Source organism: Alligator mississippiensis, chromosome 8 (assembly GCF_030867095.1).
Source record: "Alligator mississippiensis isolate rAllMis1 chromosome 8, rAllMis1, whole genome shotgun sequence".
In the NCBI taxonomy this organism is placed as follows: domain Eukaryota; kingdom Metazoa; phylum Chordata; order Crocodylia; family Alligatoridae; genus Alligator; species Alligator mississippiensis.
This window is the reverse complement of record NC_081831.1, coordinates 68,341,140-68,361,389: the sequence shown is the minus strand read 5'-3', so window position 1 is coordinate 68,361,389 and position 20,250 is coordinate 68,341,140. Positions and strand designations below refer to the sequence as shown.

The 20,250-nt window shown below is 47.2% G+C and overlaps 2 protein-coding genes across 5 annotated transcripts in view; one reads left to right on the top strand and one right to left on the bottom strand.

Annotated features, from left to right (window-relative positions):
- Positions 1-17,250, bottom strand: part of COL4A6 (collagen type IV alpha 6 chain) — a 186,752-nt gene extending 169,502 nt beyond the window's left edge. For 2 of the 3 annotated variants that reach the window (XM_006262670.4, XM_019487794.2), the window contains exons 1-2: positions 17,119-17,250; positions 16,977-17,025 (exon numbers count right to left, since the gene is read on the bottom strand). In XM_006262670.4, the coding sequence (XP_006262732.2) occupies positions 16,977-17,025; positions 17,119-17,147 (78 nt within the window). In that variant the 5' untranslated portion in view covers positions 17,148-17,250. Of the gene's footprint in view, positions 1-10,713; positions 10,848-16,976; positions 17,026-17,118 lie in introns of all 3 variants that reach the window. The other variant, XM_019487795.2, reaches the window with a different exon arrangement.
- Positions 17,251-17,617: 367 nt separating this feature from the next.
- Positions 17,618-20,250, top strand: part of COL4A5 (collagen type IV alpha 5 chain) — a 133,569-nt gene continuing 130,936 nt past the window's right edge. The window contains exon 1 of one of the 2 annotated variants that reach the window (XR_009464002.1): positions 17,618-17,828. Coding sequence is in view for 1 of the 2 variants with exons in the window: in XM_019487801.2 (XP_019343346.1) it covers positions 17,739-17,828 (90 nt within the window). In the remaining variant the exon portion in view is untranslated. The remainder of the gene's footprint in view (positions 17,829-20,250) is intronic. The other variant, XM_019487801.2, reaches the window with a different exon arrangement.

Here is a 20,250-nt window from a genome sequence, read left to right as displayed (position 1 = left end):
GCTCTCTGGAGCAGACAGCACAGCCCAGCTCAGGATTGCAAAATGTTGGGGACTGATTTAACTTGAACCCGGAAGGGGTCTAGGACAGAAGTTTTATAAACCAGTTTGACCTAAATCAGTTAAGTCTGTTACCATATTCAACCAGATTTATCTTAAATCAGTTTCAGAATAGCTGCAACTGGTGTATGTGCACTGAACTTCTATTCTGCTACAGGTTTAAACCAGTTTTTGATTACTTAAACCAGTTTGTGTGCAACTCCTGTCCCTAGCCTATGCATTTCTGGGTAGAAACTAGTTGGTTAGCCTGTTATCTGGGAAGGGAAGCAACTGGAGGAAGGAAAAGTATCATTTGTCAAGTATCATTGTTTTTTCATATTTTCCTCTATTTCCATGGCCAAAGATAGGTTCCCTTTAGAAAGTTATTGACCATAACAAAGAAGCACAAGTAATACTGAAACACCTACCTGACTTCCTCTATCCTACTTTTCAAATTGAGACATTGATGCAGTAGAGGGGGAACCAAAACATAAGAGTCAGAAAACTGTGGGGAAGTAGTTTAACATCATTAAAATATACTTCATGCATACAGAGTATCCATCATCTACTGGACTCAGAGCATTTTGCAAACATTCATTAGTAATGATATATACATTCAAGAAAAGAGAAAAACAGAACTCACTACGACCTCATAATATGTTATCTTCCCAAAGTAGAATAATGTCTTCTTCCAAGGGACATGCATTCATTTTTATTTTACTTTGGTCAGGGAATGACGGGGGCATGACAACACTAGAAGGTGGCTGGTGGAACTGCGCCCGTCTAAAAGGCCAGATTTCATTTTCCTTAATGCAAGACTTGAAAAGGTCCTATGGGATGTTCTGCAGATATCCCCTCCTCCAAATGAACAAATCCCATGAGAGTTAAAAGTCCAGTTTGGAAATACTCAACATGTAAGCAAAAAAAGTTATTGTGACAACTGATTAAATCGTAATGCTCTGCAGTAGACCTTATAAGTAGCAAAAATGCTTACAGGAACAATATAGCATTTGTGTGAATAAGGGCAGGAAACGCGTCTTGGGATAACATCCAAAAACTATAGCTAATAGGAAAGAGAGATGTTTCCTAAAGATCTGGAGTTTATCTTGTGAAACACCAAGGGCTCAGCAACAGCTAAAGTGTAGCAGAGCCTGGGAATGTGGGAAGAAGCCAGAGGAAAGTGTTTCCCACCCTCCTGTTTTGGGAGGTTACCAGGTGTCCTGCTGTAACAGATCTCCATATGTATACAAAACACAAGTATTATATGATGTGACAGGAGGCTGTCGAGGCCAGTCACAATGTCAGCTTCTCTAGGACAGTCTGCCCTGCCTCACCTGTGTCAGGGCCAAGGGGCTGTGGCCAGCAGCCCGGGCACATGGGCCGGGGAAAGGGTCGGCACGGCGAACTAGAATTAGGCACTGACACGTAGAGGTTGATTAAAGATTATTTTACTTACACTGTAGGTGGTCGCAGTGCAGGCAGGAAAACGTTCTTGAGTTGCAGTTACAAAAAAAAAAACACACACGTGGAGTTTGCTAGGCTCCACTGAAGACACATGAGCGGAGTTTGCTAGGCTCCGCTAAATGAACACGAACAGAGCTCTGGATACCACTCATGGAGTTTGCTAGGCTCCGTGGACCGACCAAAATGAGAGTCCGAAAGGTGACTCTCCACAAGCGCGCAGGGTAGGGTACATTGAGGGATCGTGCAGCGACGGGGAGAGGCTAGAGATTGATCAGGCCCCTGTATCCTCCTCTAAGGCACACGCAGAGTTTGTTAGGCTCCACAGCGCACTTAGAGTTCTTCACGAGATGGATGTGAAGTCCTCCAACTTGGGCAGAAACTGCTCAAGCCTCTTATATGGCTAGCAAGCCAATCGCTAGCCGCCACATGGGAATAATTTAGAAACAGCCAATAATGGGACACAAATTTACATACAGGTGGCGGGAACTCCTTTGCACCGGGGTTTTCTCTATGCAACTGAGAATTGCACCGTGCAAAGAAAGCTCCATGTGGCGGGAAATAATTCTGCAGTGCCGAAGCACACACAAAATCATACCCTTTGGGTCATGACAACCTGCCATGCCTTGATGTAATGATACCAGATGTAACAATGCAGGAGGCTGTCCATTGTATGTCCTGATGCTTAGGGTGCTATACGCTGCTCTGAACCTCCCTTTTATTGTGTCCCATGCCTCACAGACGGCATCCAAAAAATCACTATCCAGTATTATTCCCCCGGCCCCATTGCTGGGCTGCACTCGGCCTCTGGCCTAAACTAGGCCTCACATGTCTGGACAATTACCTTGATCACATGCCCCCTCACTGGAGCTTGTGTTATTGAATTATTGGGGCCAGCCTATGTGCAGTCCTTCAGACCCCTCACTCAGACCCTACTCTGAGTACCCCTGCAAAGCCCTTCATGCCTGCCTATCCGGGTCCCTACTCTACGCCGCCATGCACAGCCCTTCAGGCCCCCCGTGCATGCCCTACTCTATGTGGCCTGCTACTCGCAATACGCCCCCTCACTGGGGCCACAATTCTGCCCCCTCACTGCGACTATGGGGCCTTATGCCCTGTGAATCTCAGGTGTCCATAGACTGTCTGGACCCCACTCTCAGCCTACATCACTCAGGACTCTGGTGTCTGTTGACATGCCTGGACCCTGCCTCAGGTGCCACTCAATGGGCCTGGGTTCCACCCTAGGCCCCACTCAGTGGGCCTGGAACCCTGTACTTTTCTGTCAGGGTGTGTTTCCCTAGCTTTTCCCCTCCATGGGGTACCCGCAAGGCAGTGGTGACTGAGGCTTTCTGGCACCCCAGACTCGCCCTTCACCAGGGAGCCACAGGTGTGGCATTCCCTGGAAGCTGCCCTAATACAAGCAACCCCACCATACCACCCAACCCTAGCAGGGTGTAGTTTCAGGTCATGCCTCAGGACCAAGAACCTCCTCCATCTCCATAGTTCTTCCCCTGACCCTCCTGGCGTTCTGGAAGCAGCAGGTCCAGCTGGGTGATGTTATCCCTCTGGCTCCCTGCAGCAACTGCTGGCTCTACTGCTTAGGGTGTGCTCTTATTCTCTAGCAGCTAGGCCCTCCCCCAATCAGACAGCCTCCTGCTGTTCATGCAACACTCCTGATTGGCACTGCAGTCACCTGCAGGCTGCTCAGGCCCTTAAAGTGACAGGCACTAAAGGTTCCCTGTCACATATGAAGCCATACAAATGTGGGGAGTCAAGATGAACACTATTAATCTCCAGCACTCAGAACCTAGGCCTTTACCACCTGAGCTGAGGAAGAACCTCTATAGTTGGGAGCAGCAGTAAGTCCTTCAACATTGCTGATACTCTTTGTTTAGGCAACATTACTTTCACTCATATACAGGATGCTGGTACATTACACACACAGCATGCCTGTGACAAGCCTCCCAGCATCTGACAAAAGATGAAATAGTAAAAGGTTTACAGTGCAGCTAAGGGGGAGGGGTTGCGCTCTATGTCAATGAGCAACATACATCAACCCTCATCAAGACGGAATCGAAGGATGAGGAAGTAGAAGGATTGTGGGTTAGGCTACATGGGGGGCAAGGAGAAAGGAATTTAGTGGTAGGGGTCTGCTACAGACCCCCACACCAAGGGGAAGAAACAGATTCAGGGCTCCTGAGGCAGCTCTCGGAGACCATAAAAGCTAAAGAGGCGGTAGTCATGGGGGACCTAAACTACCCAGACATCTGCTGGGAGACGCAGACGGCAAGGTCCCATCGCTCACGCAGGTTTCTAACCTGTGTACAGGACCTCCACCTGACACAGGAGGTACATGGTCCCACTAGGGGGAATGCCATACTGGATCTGGTATTGACAATGGGGGATGACATGGTAGGGGACCTCTAGATCGGTAGCCATTTGGGGGACAGTGATCACCTAATAATAGAATTCAACATAAGACGTCGAGTGGGTAAGGTAACTAGTAGGGTGAAAGTGCTAGACTTTTGAAAAGCTGATCTCAATGAACTCAGGCGATTAGTCAAGGATGCACTGCAGAGTAGGAGTTTTGAAGGGATGGGAGCCCAAGAAGGGTGGCTGTGCCTTAAGGAAACGATCCTTCAGGCACAAAGCAAGACGATCCCCGAGCGAGGCAAAAGAGGGAAAGGGGCCAGGAGGCTTCCCTGGCTGACCAGAGAAATCCAGGGCAGCCTAAGGGCCAAAAGGGGAGCACATAAAAAGTGGAAACAGGGAGACATCACCAAAGATGAATATACCTCCTCTGCTCGCGCTTGTAGGGAGGCAGTTAGACGGGCCAAAGCTACCATGGAGCTGAGGATGGCATCCCAAGTAAAGGACAACAAGAAATTGTTTTTTTAGATATATAGGGAGCAAAAAGAAGGCCCAGGGAGGAATAGGACCCCTGCTAAACGGGCAGAAATAATTGGTGACGGACAGGGGGGACAAGGCTGAACTCCTCAACGAGTTCGTTGCCTCAGTGTTCCTAAGCGAGGGGCACGACAAGTCTCTCACTGGGATTGTAGAGAGGCAGCAGCAAGGCGCCAGACTTCCATGCGTAGACCCTGAGATGGTGTAGAGTCACTTGGAAGAACTGGATGCCTTTAAGTCGGCAGGCCCGGATGAGCTCCATCCGAGGGTGCTGAAGGCACTGGCCGACATTATTGCAAAGTCACTGGTGGGAATATTTGAACGTTCGTGGCGCATGGGCAAAGTCCCGGAGGACTGGAAAAGGGCCAATGTGGTCCCCATTTTCAAGAAGGGGAGGAAGGAGGACCCGGGCAACTATAGGTCAGTTAGTCTCACCTCCATCCTTGGCAAAATCTTTGAAAAAAATTATCAAGGCTCACATTTGCGAGAGCCCGGCAGGACAAATTATGCTGAGGGAAAACCAGCACGGGTTCGTAGCAGGCAGATCGTGCCTGACTAATCTAGTCTCTTTTTATGACCAGGTTATGAAAAGCCTGGACACAGGAGTAAGGGTGGATGTCGTATACTTAGACTTCAGTAAGGCCTTCGATACAGTATCCCACCCCATACTGGTGAACAAGTTAAGAGGCTGTGACTTGGATGACTACACAGTCCGACGGGTGGCTAATTGGCTAGAGGGTCGCACCCAGAGAGTTGTGGTGGATGTGTCGGTTTCAACCTGGAAGGGTGTGGGCAGTGGGGTCCCACAGGGTGTCAGTCCTTGGACCGATACTCTTTAATGTCTTCATCGGCGACTTGGACGAGGGAGTGAAATGTACTCTGTCCAAGTTTGCGGATGACACAAAGCTATAGGGAGAAGTGGACACGTCGGAGGGCAGGGAACAGCTGCAAGCAGACCTGGACAGGTTGGACAAGTGGGCAGAAAACAACAGAATGCAGTCCAACAAGGAGAAATGCAAAGTGCTGCACCTAGGGAGGAAAAATGTCCAGCATACCTACAGCCTAGGGAATGACCTGCTGGGTGGCACAGAAGTGGAAAGGGATCTTGGAGTCCTAGGGGACTCCAAGATGAACATGAGTTGGCAGTGTGACGAAGCCATCAGAAAAGCTAATGGCACTTTATCGTGCATCAGCAGATGCATGACAAATAGATCCAAGGAGGTGATGCTTTCCCTCTATAGGGCGCTGGTCAGACCGCAGTTGGAGTACTGCGTGCAATTCTGGGCACCGCACTTCATGAGAGATGTGGATAACCTGGAGAGAGTCCAGAGAAGGGCCACTCGTATGGTTACGGGCTTGCAGACCAAGCCCTACGAGGAGAGACTAGAGAACATGGACCTTTTCAGCCTCCGCAAGAGAAGGTTGAGAGGCGACCTTGTGGCTGCCTATAAGTTCATCACGGGGGCACAGAAGGGAATTGGTGAGGTTTTATTCACCAAGGCGCCCCCGGGGGTTACAAGAAATAATGGCCGCAAGCTAGCAGAGAGCAGATTTAGATTGGACATTAGGAAGAACTTCTTCACAGTTCGAGTGGCCAAGGTCTGGAACGGGCTCCCAAGGGAGGTGGTGCTCTCCCCTACCCTGGGGGTCTTCAAGAGGAATTTAGATAAGCATCTAGCTGGGGTCATCTAGACCCAGCACTCTTTCCTGCCTATGCAGGGGGTCGGACTCGATGATCTATTGAGGTCCCTTCCGACCCGAACATCTATGAATCTATGTACTCCCAAGATGGCCTTAAGTACCAATGCAAAACAGTCCCTAAGCCAGTGCTTTGCAACTCTAGGGTGTCATGAGATCCCTCTTAAGGGTGCTGCAATATAAGCACTATTAGGTGTACAAACACCTGCACATGATTCACAAGATAAACCCAGAGACTTCAGATAGGAATCCAGTGTCAAAAGCATGCTGACATGTTGTGGTCTTTTCAACTTCTCTGAAACAGAAGAATTGCCCTGTTTTCTTGTGACAAAGGACCACAAAATGAGTCATATTAGCTTGACAGAGTAACAGTTTCTAGGACCAGGAACATTTTACTATCATAATTCCTTGATTGTTTATTATCTTGTGTATCTAGTATTAAAAAAATTGGCATTAGATGCCTGGAATGACCAAAATAGATGGCTGGACAACTCTCAAGTATAAAGAGCCAAAATGCTCAGTTTATAGTCCTAAGCTTGGTTAAGTTTCCCATGCACAAAATTCTGACCCGCATCGGAAAAAACACATCCTCTATGTAATAAGTTTCAAATATGCTCCCAACTGGTTTGTTTTCAGGCAGAAACTGAAGGGCAAAATACCAAAGAAAACTCATACATCACAGTTTGCTTTCTTTTTTAAAACTGATTAGAATCCCTGAAGGACGCCCATTTCCCCATACCCTTCCCTTTTGGAAACAAAATGTAAATCTTTAGCTGTTCAGGCAGCTTTGTAAAAGCCCACAATGCAACTCACAATCCTTTCCTTGGGCACAGCACCTTCCATTGGAGGATTTCAACATGTTTGCAAGATACACTTTGCTAAGCTTGGTGACATCCTGTAACGGTAAAAAATAAATGTGTCCCTAATCCACACAGCTGCATCAAGACAGGGGGCTGAACTAGATGACCTCCTGCAGTCCCTTCTAACCCTACTCTTCTGTGATTCTATAAATGTCACCTACAAGGTCACTCTACTCAGGCATGGATAGGAAGCCAAGGCTGTACTGTCTTAAACAAGTCTAGATCAGGGCTGCTCAACCTCTGGCCTATTGTGTCATCTAGTTTGCAGGGGTCCCTGTACACTGGATGCAGCGCCTAACCCCAGTGCGCAGGGCAGGGTGGTGTGGCGCCAGGCCCCATCCTAGCATTGAGATGGCATCAGGCTGGTAGGCATCAATCCTGATGCAAGCAGAGACATAAAGGAGAAATGCCGGCCCCTGGAACCCAATTCCAGCATGAAGGGGTCAGTGTCAGACCCCTAGGAACCAAAACTTAGAGGTCTGTTGGTACCATCAGAAAAGCTGAACAGACTGCAGCAGCTGGCAGAAGGCACAGGAGTGTCTACAGGCACCTTCTTCCAGCTCTCCACAGAAGCCTTAACTCCACCTAGCAAAGGTGGTTGAATTCTGACAGCAGAAAGAAGGGTTTTGCTGTTGCAGAGGTACTTTCAGTGCAAATGCCCTCAGTAACTAGACTAAGGACTTGTCTGTGTTCCAAACATTCTGGCAGCAGACCAGCCCCAGAGCACATCCTCACTTGTGCAGCTCCTGACCACTCTCCTCAGCTCCACTGCAGCAGCTGCACAGTGTAACCTAGGGAGGCATCAGTTGTTAAGGGGGCTGCAGCACAGGTGTGTCTACATGCTCCTTCTGGTGGCTTTCCATGGTGGCAGAAGCCCTTCCTCTTCCAGAGTGGGTGCAGCTTTACCAACAAATGGAAGGAACTCTCTTACCACAGAGGAACTGCGAGTGGATACACTTCGCAGCTTTGCCAGAAGAGTTCATGTTTTGCCAGCAAAACTATGTAGCATAGATCAGGCCTGCACTTCAGTGGCTCTAAAATATCCTGTGCTTTCCCAGTGAGCTGCAGTACAAACTCACAAAAGTCATTTCAATTTTTACTACTTAAACTAAAAGCTCTGGCCCCAGTTCAGCAAAGCACTTAGTAGGATTGGTGCCATGCCTGAAGTTAAACAGGTGCATGCTTACCTACCTTGATGAATATGACCCTTGTAAAAACTAACAGGAATCAGGTAAATTTTCTTTTCAGGCACCTTGGAAAATCCATAAGCTTCAGTGCTTGCCTCTTCTGCTGCTATCTACTGGTGACAGACTGGAGAAGGGGCTAGCCTCATAGCCATAAAGTTGTGTTTGTGTATAAAATAAAGTGGCTATGACACCACACTAAAACCTTTTGGAGACTTCACCCTTGCTAGTGCTAGATACCCCCAGTTCTAAAGTTCATGGAATGCAAAGGTTAGCAATACAGGTGGCCTTGTTTAGGGAAATATGGGGAAAAAAGGTTCCCTGCACCACACATGGTGGCTGCTCCATGCATGGATGTCAAAAGGGACGTGACCCAAATAGCTTCTACACTACGTTACAGAGGCAGCCAGCTGAAGTCCTGTGGGTTGTTGTTTTGAAGAAATTCTTAATCTTTCATTATCCAAGTGCCAAATGAAATGCCACATTTTCAACACTTGGTTATCTTTAACATCCAGAAAATATTCTGCATATAAATGTTTCTTTGTTCTATACTAAAAAATGAATATGTTGTACCAAGTAAAACTTCCATGAAATTCTGCACGTCTTGGCACTTAGCAGAGAATTAGCATCATATGAAAGCTCTACTACTTATTACTTAATTTTAAATTATCTTTATTTGCATTTCTCAGGATGCTACTACTACATACAAGGAAAACAAAACAGATCTCCCATAATAATTACAACCCATGATGTGAACATTGGGACTATTCGCACTATCTTCCAACATAATTAATGCAACACCCAGCATTGCTCTATGGGCAGATGCACCTGTTTTAGGGTTCAGTGTGCACAGAACATGTCTGCCATGCTTCACTGAGGTCCTTTTTGGTGCAGCCTGGAGTCAGATTAGACATTCCCAGATTGCCTTTATCCAAGTCAAAATACAGCTGAAACTTTTACTGTCATCCTTAGTATGACCCCCTCCCAACCCCTGCCCCCCAAAAAACAAAACAAAAAAAACTGTTCATCTCCAGCAAATGTCAGCTTAACAGAGGTGGACAAAAATACAGCCCGAGGGCTGGATCTGGTCCACCAACTGATTGGATCTGGCCTGCAGTCAGGCACCACCAACTGACTGGATCTAGCCCATGGCTGCCCCTGCAGCACTCCACATGGGGCCAAGCCCCAACTGCTCTTGCCCACACCCACACTGCCCTGGCCCTGGACTGCACACACAGGTTTCTGTCCAGGCTGCTCCCAGGGCAGATCCCCTCTCCACCAATAGCTCCTCCTCCTGCCCTTACTGTGCTGCTCTGGGCAGCAGGTAATGCTGGGAAGCAACAGTGGCCATTGAGACACACACTCAGTACCAGACACCCATGGGGGGGAAGCGGGGGAAAGCTGCAGCTAGGCAGCTCCTACCCCAGCACATGGGGCTTCAGCCCCAGAGATCTAGCTCCAGCTTGGCAGGAACTGAAGCTCCACGCACTGAGGCAGAAACCACCCAGCTGCAGCTTCTCCGTGGCCTGGCTAGGTGTGTCATACCTAGTGCACATCTCCACGGCTGTCATTGCTTTCTAGCATTACCTGATGCTCAGTGACATGTCAGGGGCAGGAGGAGGAGTAGCTGCTGGTCGGGGAGCAGAGCAGTACCCGCGGGGGCTACAATCACACCAGAAGCAGTCCTGCTGGGAAGCTCTGCACGCTGGCCAGGGCTGGGACTGTGGCAGTGCAAGTGAAAGCATGGCACGGGCTGCCCCAGGTGGATTTTGGCCCCATGCCGAGCACCAAAGGGGCAGCCGCAGGCTGGATGGCGGCTGACCCCCATTTGTACCTGCACTGCACTGCCCAGGCAAGCTCTACTGCCTATATCTCCTGCTCCCTCCCCTCACCCCTGGCCGGCTCCCAGGACCTAGCACATGGACAGCACCCCATACATACATACTTATTTCCCCCCACCCACACAGTATACAAGAGTAAGTCTTTATTTTGAGCTATTATGCAATCGCCTCTATATATGCTACTGGAAAAAAAAAAAAACCCCAAAAACCCCCAAAAACCAAAAAAAACCCCAGAACCACAAGTAAAATCAGGATAAAAATTATTTTTTGAAATAAAATTAAAAATGTTATAGTATGTTTGATTTTTAGTATACAATTTTTTTTTAAATCTATAATTTGTTAAAATGATCTCTTTTGAAAGACTTTATGCGCATGGCTCTCGACAGCTCACCTAAACTCATTAAGTGGACCTCCAGTCAAAATAACTGTTCATCCCTGACTAAAGAACCCTGATGGTCATGGAAGATGTTATGTGACAAGTTATCTTAGGTCATTTGCAAAAATAAATCACAATACTATAGGTACCTGGCAAGTTAGACTTATTCCACAAATGCTTTCAAATCAGGATAAGTGCCCTGTGCAGTTTGAGGAATCAGAACTTGTAGCAGACATGCCCAACTAGATATTTGCAAAAAAAATTCTTTATTTGCAAGCTTTCAGGCACAGTCACTCTTCTTTAGGCATAGGAGAACACAAAGATTGTAAAATGACTCCTACTCTTTTTACCTCAAAGTTGTGGTGGCAAGCAGGATGTAGAATCATGTTTCTTTCAGGTTATGATGTTTCACATTTCACAGGAGAGTGGGGAGATGGAATGCTCTCTTGGGAAGGAATTACTTGTGTTGAGGTGCTTCAGAGCTCTGCAAAAATGCAAATTTAGCTAAAACAAGAGGCAGGAGCAAGGCATCAGCCTTCAGGTTTCCAGGTGGTCAATTTTGCTTCCTTTTTGTAAAATTGTGAAGTTTTCAGTTAAAATAATGGCTAAATTCAATATCTTTCATGTTTCAGGGATACAGGTTGTAGACGTATTGGTCTATAGGCACAAGGAATCAGAAGGAAATATAATTTGAAGTTGCCTGGTGGCAAACAGGATGTAAAAGTAAAAAGACTGTTCTAATTTTTATCTGACCCTAATTTACACAAAATGAACTATTCCAACCAGGAGATCTTACAACACCTTCAGCTCTCCTGTGAAATATAAATTTTCATTTCCACCTAGAATAAATTTTACAATCTTTGCATTCTCCTATGCCTGAAAAAGGGTGCGTGTCCCCGAAAGCTTGCAAATAAAGTTGGGGTTTTTTTTGCAAATATCTAGTTGGTCTAATAAAAGATATCACCTCTGCCACAGGTTCAAATTCCTTTTGCCTGTTGACCAATACAGCTACAGTTTAACACATTGTCCACTTGCTTAATCTGCTCAATAAAGATTCTCAAGGACTTCTAGGACTGAAAGAAAGAAGCACTTTTGCAGCTCTTTGTCAAACATTCTAGCTTCCTCAGAAACTAATAGGGATGCTTCTCTTAAGATTCAGTTTATGCCTTACCTAGTAAATTGTCTAACAAGGGTATAATAAATGGGAAGCATAGGCAACTTTTCAATGAAAATAAACACCAGAAAATAAGACACATTCCACCTTCCCATATCAGCAAAGCTAGCCGATTCAGCCATGGTGTCAGTCCATAGTTTATATGAGCCAGAAACACAACTAGTAGATCCAGTTCCTCCCTAAGTAGCAAGTGTGATTGCAGTGACCTAGACATAGGTTGCTCTACTCAGTTTCTTGAGCAGATATCATTCCTAAATACAGAGGCGTAATGACCAACAGGTGCCTAGGGCAGCTGCCCCACACAGCGGCAGTGGCAATGGCAGTGGCAACTTCCAATTGCTGCTGATGTGATCGTGCAGTTGTGGAAGCAGTGTTTTTCTTCTAGTCCCAGCCCCCCAAAATCAGCCCTCTGCCTTTCCCCCGCCTCCTGGCAGCTTCCCTGGTCACCCTGCCCTAGTCACTGCCGAGCTATGTTTAAATGCTCTTCGCTATCACCCTTCCATAGACCCTTTTATTCTCATTAAAGCAATGGACAGAGCAATTGCTCAAAATCAGATCCGATTAAAAACAAACAGTCACAAATGACCAATACACAAAGAAAGTCTCCAAGGTATGTCTTCAAGGCTGAGATGGAAATTCATTGTCAATTGCCGAAAACATTAATAAGACTTTCAATCTTGGCATTTACAGAGACAACTTCCATTGAAGATAATTGGAGAGATTCAGATAATTCACCATCTGGCTTTTAAGGGAAAAAAATGCACTCCAAGCTTTGAAAGATGCATATCCATGATAAGTCCATACTGAAAACCCATGTTACTGTGTGGTATAACATCATGCCTTAGTTAAAATAGCCTTTACCCTTGTAAATGAAGCATGTGAATAAAATGTTGAATAACAAGGAATAACTCAAAGCTTAGCAACACTGTATAGGCCATCTCTATTTTTAGCACACCTGAGCACCTCATACCACCTTCAGTGAGGCTATATACATGCTATAGCCATGTATATACCGCCTTCAGTGAGGCTATAGACAACATAATTTGGCTCCAAGAATTTTAAGAGGCTACAATTGCTCAAAAATTAGATTTGTGTCTGAAATAGTCTACCCACTACTGTTACACAAAGCACCTAAATTTAAAATATGCTGAGGAAGAAGGGGAAAGTGCATTTGCTATTTTTCCAGTTTATTTACTTTGTGCATTTCACATCTAGTCAGATACCTCTACTTGGACAGATGTGGTAGCATTTAAAACCCATTTTTGCAGGGACAGGATGACTTTACAATATCGGTAAGAAATAGGCCCCTGAGCTAAATTAATCTTCACTCAAATTGATGGCCTTATGATCCCACAAGACTTGTTTAGAAAGACTAGTGAGGATTCATTGTTTAACAACTTGTTATGAGATTCTTGAATGATGCTTGAGAAAAAGAAGGAAATATATAGGAAGAAGGAAGTGTGCATAAGGGGGGAAAATATGAAATAAGGAACTGGTTGTTTTTAATTAATCCCATTTTAAACAGTCAAGGGTCCAAAGTATGCAATTTTTTGCCACGCATATTGTATCACATAGGTGTACAGTATACATGTACTAGTTAGCTGTGAACAGCTATTAAAGCCATTAATTACCACTAGCCTGCAAATTTAATCTAGTTTTAAGACACTATGATTCTTCACTACACTATTATTTTACATTTTGTAACAGAGAATTATTGAAAAAAATATTACAGAGATCCTACTTTTCCTAAACAAAACTGTGTTTTTCAGTAATATTTGTTCAGTCATTCATGTTTCATTTTAAGAGCCTATTTAATGTAAAATTCCAGAAGATACTTTAGGAATTAGAGGTGTACCAATATATCAGTGGCATATCGTATCAGCACTGATAAAAAGGAAAATTATGGCTTTTTTTGACAGGTGTAGCTGATAAATGCCACGGATAAATGCTGCGTGCATGTGCTTAGCCGTAGCGTGCATGTGGCTAGGAATGCAGCCCAGCAGCTTGGAGAGCAGCATCCGGCTGGTAAGTCTGTTATGGGGGAAGAGATGAGGGGAGGAAGAGGCATTGGGGGGGGGGGCAGATTGAGGCCCACACAATGAGGGAGGGAGTGGGGCTGGGGCAGGAGCTGCCTAGCCAGGGTGGGGAACATGACCCCGGGAGCAGGACAGAGCTGCAGGAAAAGGGCAGCTTGTCCAGGGAGCGTGGAGGGCGAGGAGTGGGGGCAGCTCCCCACCGCTCGAGGTCCCCACTACGAGGGAGAGAGTGGGGTAGGGGCAGGTGCTGCTCAGTCAGGGTAGTGAATCTGCTCCAGGGAGTGGAGGAGAGCCGTGAGTGGCTCTTCTGGGGGGGTGCGAGAGATGAGGAGGGAGGGCCGCCCCTGCTGCTGTGTGCACCCCCGGGGAAAGTATGGGGGGGGGGGGGTGTGTGTGTGTGTGTGTGACCCTGGGATTTGGACATGGGGCAAGGGCAGGCTGCCCGCTGCAGTTTCAGAGCCAGGGGCTGCATTGGCTTTTTCCCAGGGCAGGGGCTGGGCCAGGGCTGTATTAGAAGGGGTAGCTGCAGGGAATTTTGGAGGTGCCTATAGCCCATCCCATAGCTACCCTTTGCAGCGCCACCAGCCCAGCTCTGGGAAGACGCTGGCCCAGCTCTGGGAAGACGCTGGCACAGCCTATGGCCCTGAGCCTGCAGCAGGCAGCCTGCCCTCACCCTGTGGACAAATCCGGGAGACACATGACCCCCATGCCTTCCCCCAATGGTGCACATAGCAGCAGGGGGCAACTCCCCCATCCTCACCTCCTGCACCCCACTGGACAAGCCACCCGCAGCTCCACCCCACTCCCAGGGTTGCATTCACTTCTCTGGCTGGGCAACACCTGCCCCTGCCCCATTCTCACCCTCACAGTGGGGGCCTCAACCTGCAAACCCCATGCCCCTTCCCCCCTCACAAACTAAATGGCAGGACGCCGCTCTCCAAGCTGCCAGGCTGCATTGCCTTAAATCAGCTACCAGATTGGTATCAGCTGATATACCTGGTTAATAAATCTGTATCAGTCAAGAAAAATCTTTATTGGTGCACCCCTATAAGGAATATTTTGTAACTTGTGTCTAAAACTGAGTTACTTAATACTATTAAAGTGTTACTGTGATTGGAAGAGTTAAAAAAACAAAAACAAAAAAAACCAAACAAACTTGTGTACATTTAAATAGTGGACTATCCATAAACAAAAGCCTAACGGCTCATATGAATAAAGTTACTGAACTATGGAAGTTCTTGCAGGACTACTCCTTACTGAATGTTACATAAGTGTTATTATCTGATTGATACAAAACAAGAGATAAAAATATGTATATATTATAACAACAACAACAACAAACCACTGAGAGGAATTCATGAAATTCATCTTTATGGGTTTTTTTTAAAGTTGACTAAGTTGAGCTAATGATTGTGTTTAAAATAATTAAACCTGTCAAAAAGGATCAGTCACAAACAGGCAGTAAAGGTTTCCTTAGGTAAATCTGATATCTTTTATTAGACCAACTGAAATAGTTGGAAAAATTCTTTGCCAGATGCGTCCTCAACCTGATGGTGTTTGTACCTGCAAGCTTGCAACAAATAACTTTTCCAACTATTTTAGTTGGTCTAATAAAAATTAATCGGATTAACCCAAAGAATCTGACCTGCCTATGTCCTTAGATAGTGTTTCCCAACCACTGTGCCATCAGAAATGAACAGGTGTGCTGCAGAATTTTGCCATGCCAATGAGCGGCAATAGGTATGAGGATGGGGAATGCCTTAACATGTGTGCCACGGAAAATTTTTTATTAACGTAAGTGTGACTTGGGCTGGAAAAAGGTTGGGAAACACTACCTTAGACCAACATGGATACAGTTTATACCCCTCAGTCATGAAAAACACCTTTTTGTTGGTTCAACAGTTCTAGCTTTCTAACCAGCATGAAATAGGCTTTTTCCCCCCTTTGGTTTACATCATATACATTGGTATACTTGGGAATAATGGCCAGTATAAATAGAATTATTCCTAACTTACAGCGACGTAACAGAATTTAGTTGATGACTTCAACTCCTCTCCCTGTCTCACAATGTCTGGAATCCAATCAGGTGATCTTCTAAGGCAAATGCCTAAGGATGCTTTTACACAAATTCCACTATATGCAGCATTAAATAAAAGTTTTACATAGCTGTAAAATGAAAAATAAATAAAAATATATATATGGCCTGATTTTGCACCACCTTTTAATTTGTGTAATCATGCAAAGCTGTTCACAGTGATGGAAAATGCTGCCAGATCAGAATGGTAGCCTTTTGCACAGGTGAAAACAGTTACAGAAGATACAAGACAATTTAAAAGTTAAGTCTTTTGCATTTACCAACTGAGTTGTACATATTTGGAATAACCTGTTTGGTAAGTGTTTTCAAAATCATTTACAGAGACCAAGATGCAGAAAGCTCTACATACCTTAAAGATATTGTTGTCTAAACACCAGGGAAACAGAAACCACAATGCAAATTTTGCTTTCTTGACAAACTGTATCTAGCAGAGCAATTCACACTTCAAACCTTTTTCCTTCAAGATCTGTACCAGAAGGTGACCTATTAAATAACAATATTTTGAAGTACACGTGTCCCAGCTGTTCCCATGAATACACTGCAATAGGTTCCATAAATTAAACTAAAAGGAATGGGTTTGTCAAGTCTTGTGTAACGTTACACCGCATGACCATACACACTGACATTATTCTGAACAACTCTTGGTACATGAATCTCGTACTCTGTTTCCTTCCTATGTTTATACTTTCGAGCAGCTAAGTGGACTAATGATTTTGTTATCACAGCTACCTTACCCAGAAGGTTTCATGCGAAGTAAATAAAGAAATAGAGGGATCCCATTTATGAGTACATAAAAGCTGGCACGTTTGCTTGCTAGTTCCAGCCCAACTTCTTCCACCGTTTATGAGCAGGTGGGGAAATTGAGCAGACTTCTGTCATTCATCCATTCAGGGCTGGATCCAGTAATTTGGGGACAAAAACCTTATTTCATCACCACAAATTTTCCTCGGCCATGCAAAGGGCCCGATCCCTTACCCTCGCAGGTGGCTGGGACAGTATGTGTTTGGGTGGCTGTCTCCAATGGTGCTACTCGTGTGAACAAGAACGGAAAGGATCAGCTTGTAACTTGGGGGGAGGCAAGGCAGAGGCTGATGGCAGGGGCCCTGAGCAACCCCGCTAGGGGCTCCCAAGGACGAGAGGCCTGGGCGGGCAGGGCGGGCGGGCACGGAAGAGCCCGAGGAAGCGGCAGCGGGACAGGGAAGAGGCGCGGAGGAGCTGCCAGGAGGTGCGACGGGCTTTCGGGAGCCGGCGCCTCACGAGCGCAAACCCGCCCCCCGCCCTGCCCTGCCCTGGCCCGGGGGCACTTACCGCGGCCACCAGCTCCGCGGCGAGCCCGAGAGCGAGCAGGAGCGCGGCCCTGCAGGGGGGAAGCAGAGAGAAGCGGGGTTAGGTCGGCGGCGCGGCGCACCCCGAGCCCGGGGCAGGGCGGCGGGCGGCGAGCGGCACTCACCGGGCGCGCATGCTGCTGCCGCCGCTCATTGAGCGCCCGGCCGGTCCCGCCTGGCGGAGGGAGGGGAGGAGAGGGGAGGGGGCACCAAGACGCTGCTGCACCGGCGGGGAGGGGGCGAGAAGAGACTCGGGCAGAGGAAGGGGCGGGCGCGGCTCCATCAATCACCGCGCGCACGGGCAGGGACGCGGACACACCCCCTCCCCCTTCCCCTCCCGCCCGCCCGCCCGCCCACTGGGGGGCGCCCCCCCCGGCCGCCCTGAGGAGATCGAAGCACCGCCATGCCTCCGCGCTGAGAAAAATAGTCCCCCCGCAAAGACAGAGGGGCGCCGTGCACCCGGGGTGTTTGAAATAAATAAATAAATAAATAAATAAAGGGTGGGGAAGAAAGCGCTGTTTGAGGGAGTCTTTCTCCGTGGTGCCCCCCCCCAACTTTGCGGCTCCCCGGCGGAGGGATACGCTATGCCGGGAAGTAGTCCCGGGAGAACTTGAGTTGGGAAAAGTTTGCGAGTCCCGCAGACGGTGACGGCGCTCCCGCCCGAGCGGCCCGGCCCGGCCCTCCCCCGCCCCGGCCCGGCCCCTGTCCCGTCCCGTCCCGTCCGTGCCATGCCGAGCAGGGGAGAATGAGGCTGGCCGCGCGGAGCCCCGGGGCCAGCCTGGCAGCCGGATGCCTGGTGCTGCTGGGGCTGTGCGGGCGGGCTGCGGACGCCGCGGTGAGTGCGAGCCCCGGGCCGGGCAGGGCCGGGCTGGGGGCGGCGGGAGAGGGTCTCGCTGTCTCGGCCCGGGACAAAGTGGGGGAAGGAGCTCGGATGTCTTCCCAGCCAGCCTCACCTCTGCCGGGCGGCAGGTCCTCGGCTGGAGATGGGCTGGGGGGAGCCCTCGGGCTGAGGGGAGACAGGTGCTGCCTAGGGCAGGGGATCCCGAGCACGCCTGGGGGGCTGGGTGATGGCGGGTTGAATTTCCATGCTGGGAAGAACTGGCTAACGAATCAAACGTGTGGTAAATCTGCTGGTAAACCTGGAGGGGGATGCGATAAAAAGTTCAGGAGCTTCTACTCTAAGGATCTCAACCCCCCTCCCCCCCCTGCAGCCTGGCTTATGTAGCTCCCTTGCTTCTGGAGAAAGATGTAGCCGGAAAGTTTCTTTCCACCGTCCCAGATCTCCTGCTCCAAGCCCTAAATACTTAAACCGGCACATTTTTTATTCCTTTCCATGACACAGCTGAGGGTGCCTTATTGTGCATGATGTGCTCTGACTGAAATCGGAGCGGTTTCTCCTGTTCTCTTCATCCCCCGCGTGCTTTCTCTCCGCTCCACCCCACCCCGCTCCACCCCACCCCACCCCACCCCTGAAATATTCGAGCCGGCAGAATCTGTATCTGTTTTTTTGTGAAGTATCTTCCTTTACAATAAAACTTTTGACCATAGCATCTGTCTCCCATGGGGATAAAAGAGCCAACTTGCCCTCTCCCACTAGCGGTATGTACTCTAAAAGGATCGTCATCTTCAGTCCTCATAAAGAATAGGCTTTATATTGTGATCATGGCCTAACACGTACCATCTCTCCTGATGGTCTTGCTTTGGGAATTCATAATGTTTTTTCACAAAGTAAATTCAGGAGAGTTGATCGAAGACTACTCTGGTGTTTTGACCAAACTCATATCTGGAACTGTTGTTCTAACCACTTTATAATCCACTTATTAAAAAAATAGTGCTTTGATCCACTGTCATACTGAAATAACTGTATGTATAGCAAAGTACACCAAGTGGGCTATGTATATCAGGGTTATGTTGGTGCATCCATTTGGATATAAGGTAGACTAGATGACTTGTCCAAAATTTTCACCAAAGCCTTAAAATGAAGTAAGATGGGATTATACTAATACATTTTGATGATTCCTATTATAAGAACACCTTATTGCTAGATTTGTGCAACCATTTTTGCTTGTGTATGTAATATTTGATAAATGTGCATCTTCATATTTTTTGTTTTTAAAACTTGCATAAGCAGGTAGCACATGTTACATTACACAGTGTCTATATTATTAATGTTTTGATTCTTTTGAAAGAGTACAGTTCACCTACATCAAAATACAGACAGGTGGAGCTGGAAACACCATAAATGACTTCAGCATACCAAAGCCTCCAACCCACGTAGAGTTTTTGGGGCTTTTAAAGTAAAGATGCATTGAGAAATGAAGAGGGCTGGCCTCTGGCTTTTTTCATGTCTGGCACATGGTTAAAAGGCGCAGTTTAATTTCTTTATGCACGCTCTTGTAGTGACTGAATGCTGATGCAGAGTGAGGCATATAGCTGTTGGAGAACAATAGGAAAGTGGCTGGTAGAGATGACAGTTCTGTCAGTCTCACTGTAGTGGTAGGATGAGATGATGCTTAAACTAGAATATAAATGGAATGTTGTCACGCTTCTGCCAAAGAAGGGTGAGCACATTCGTACACAGTGAACTACGGTCCTGAGTAAACAATTACAGCTATACAAATTATAACTCATTTTTCCCACTGACAAGATCCTACTGCACTTCTGCTGTTGGGATTGTATTTATGTTGCATCACATAAAATGTCACATTAGAAAGAAAGTTCTAATGTGTGACTTGCAAAATTGGTATAGCATTTTCAGTTCAGGAACATAGGTTGCTGCTGATACAGAAAAAGCCATTGAATTAGACTTGTGACCATTGGGGAATAAGTGAAATTCCACTGAAGTTAATGGGGCTGCATGGGTTTGTCTGGCAAGAATCTGCATCTTGGCAATTACTGGGGAAAAAAAACTTTAAAAATACAGAGACAGATTGTGTCAACCACGAAATGAAGAACAATGATAACTGAAGTTGGAACCAGAGCGCCCCTAGGGATGACGACTAGGTCGAACGGTCATAAACTACTACAAGACCGTTTCAGGCTGGACATAAGGAAGAATTTCTTTACTGTCCGAGCCCCCAAGGTCTGGAACAGCATGCCACCGGAGGTGGTTCAAGCGCCTACATTGAACACCTTCAAGAGCAAACTGGATGCTTATCTTGCTGGGATCCTATGACCCCAGCTGACTTCCTGCCCTTTGGGCAGGGGGCTGACTTCCTGCCCTTTGGGCAGGGGGTTGGACTCTGATCTTCTGAGGT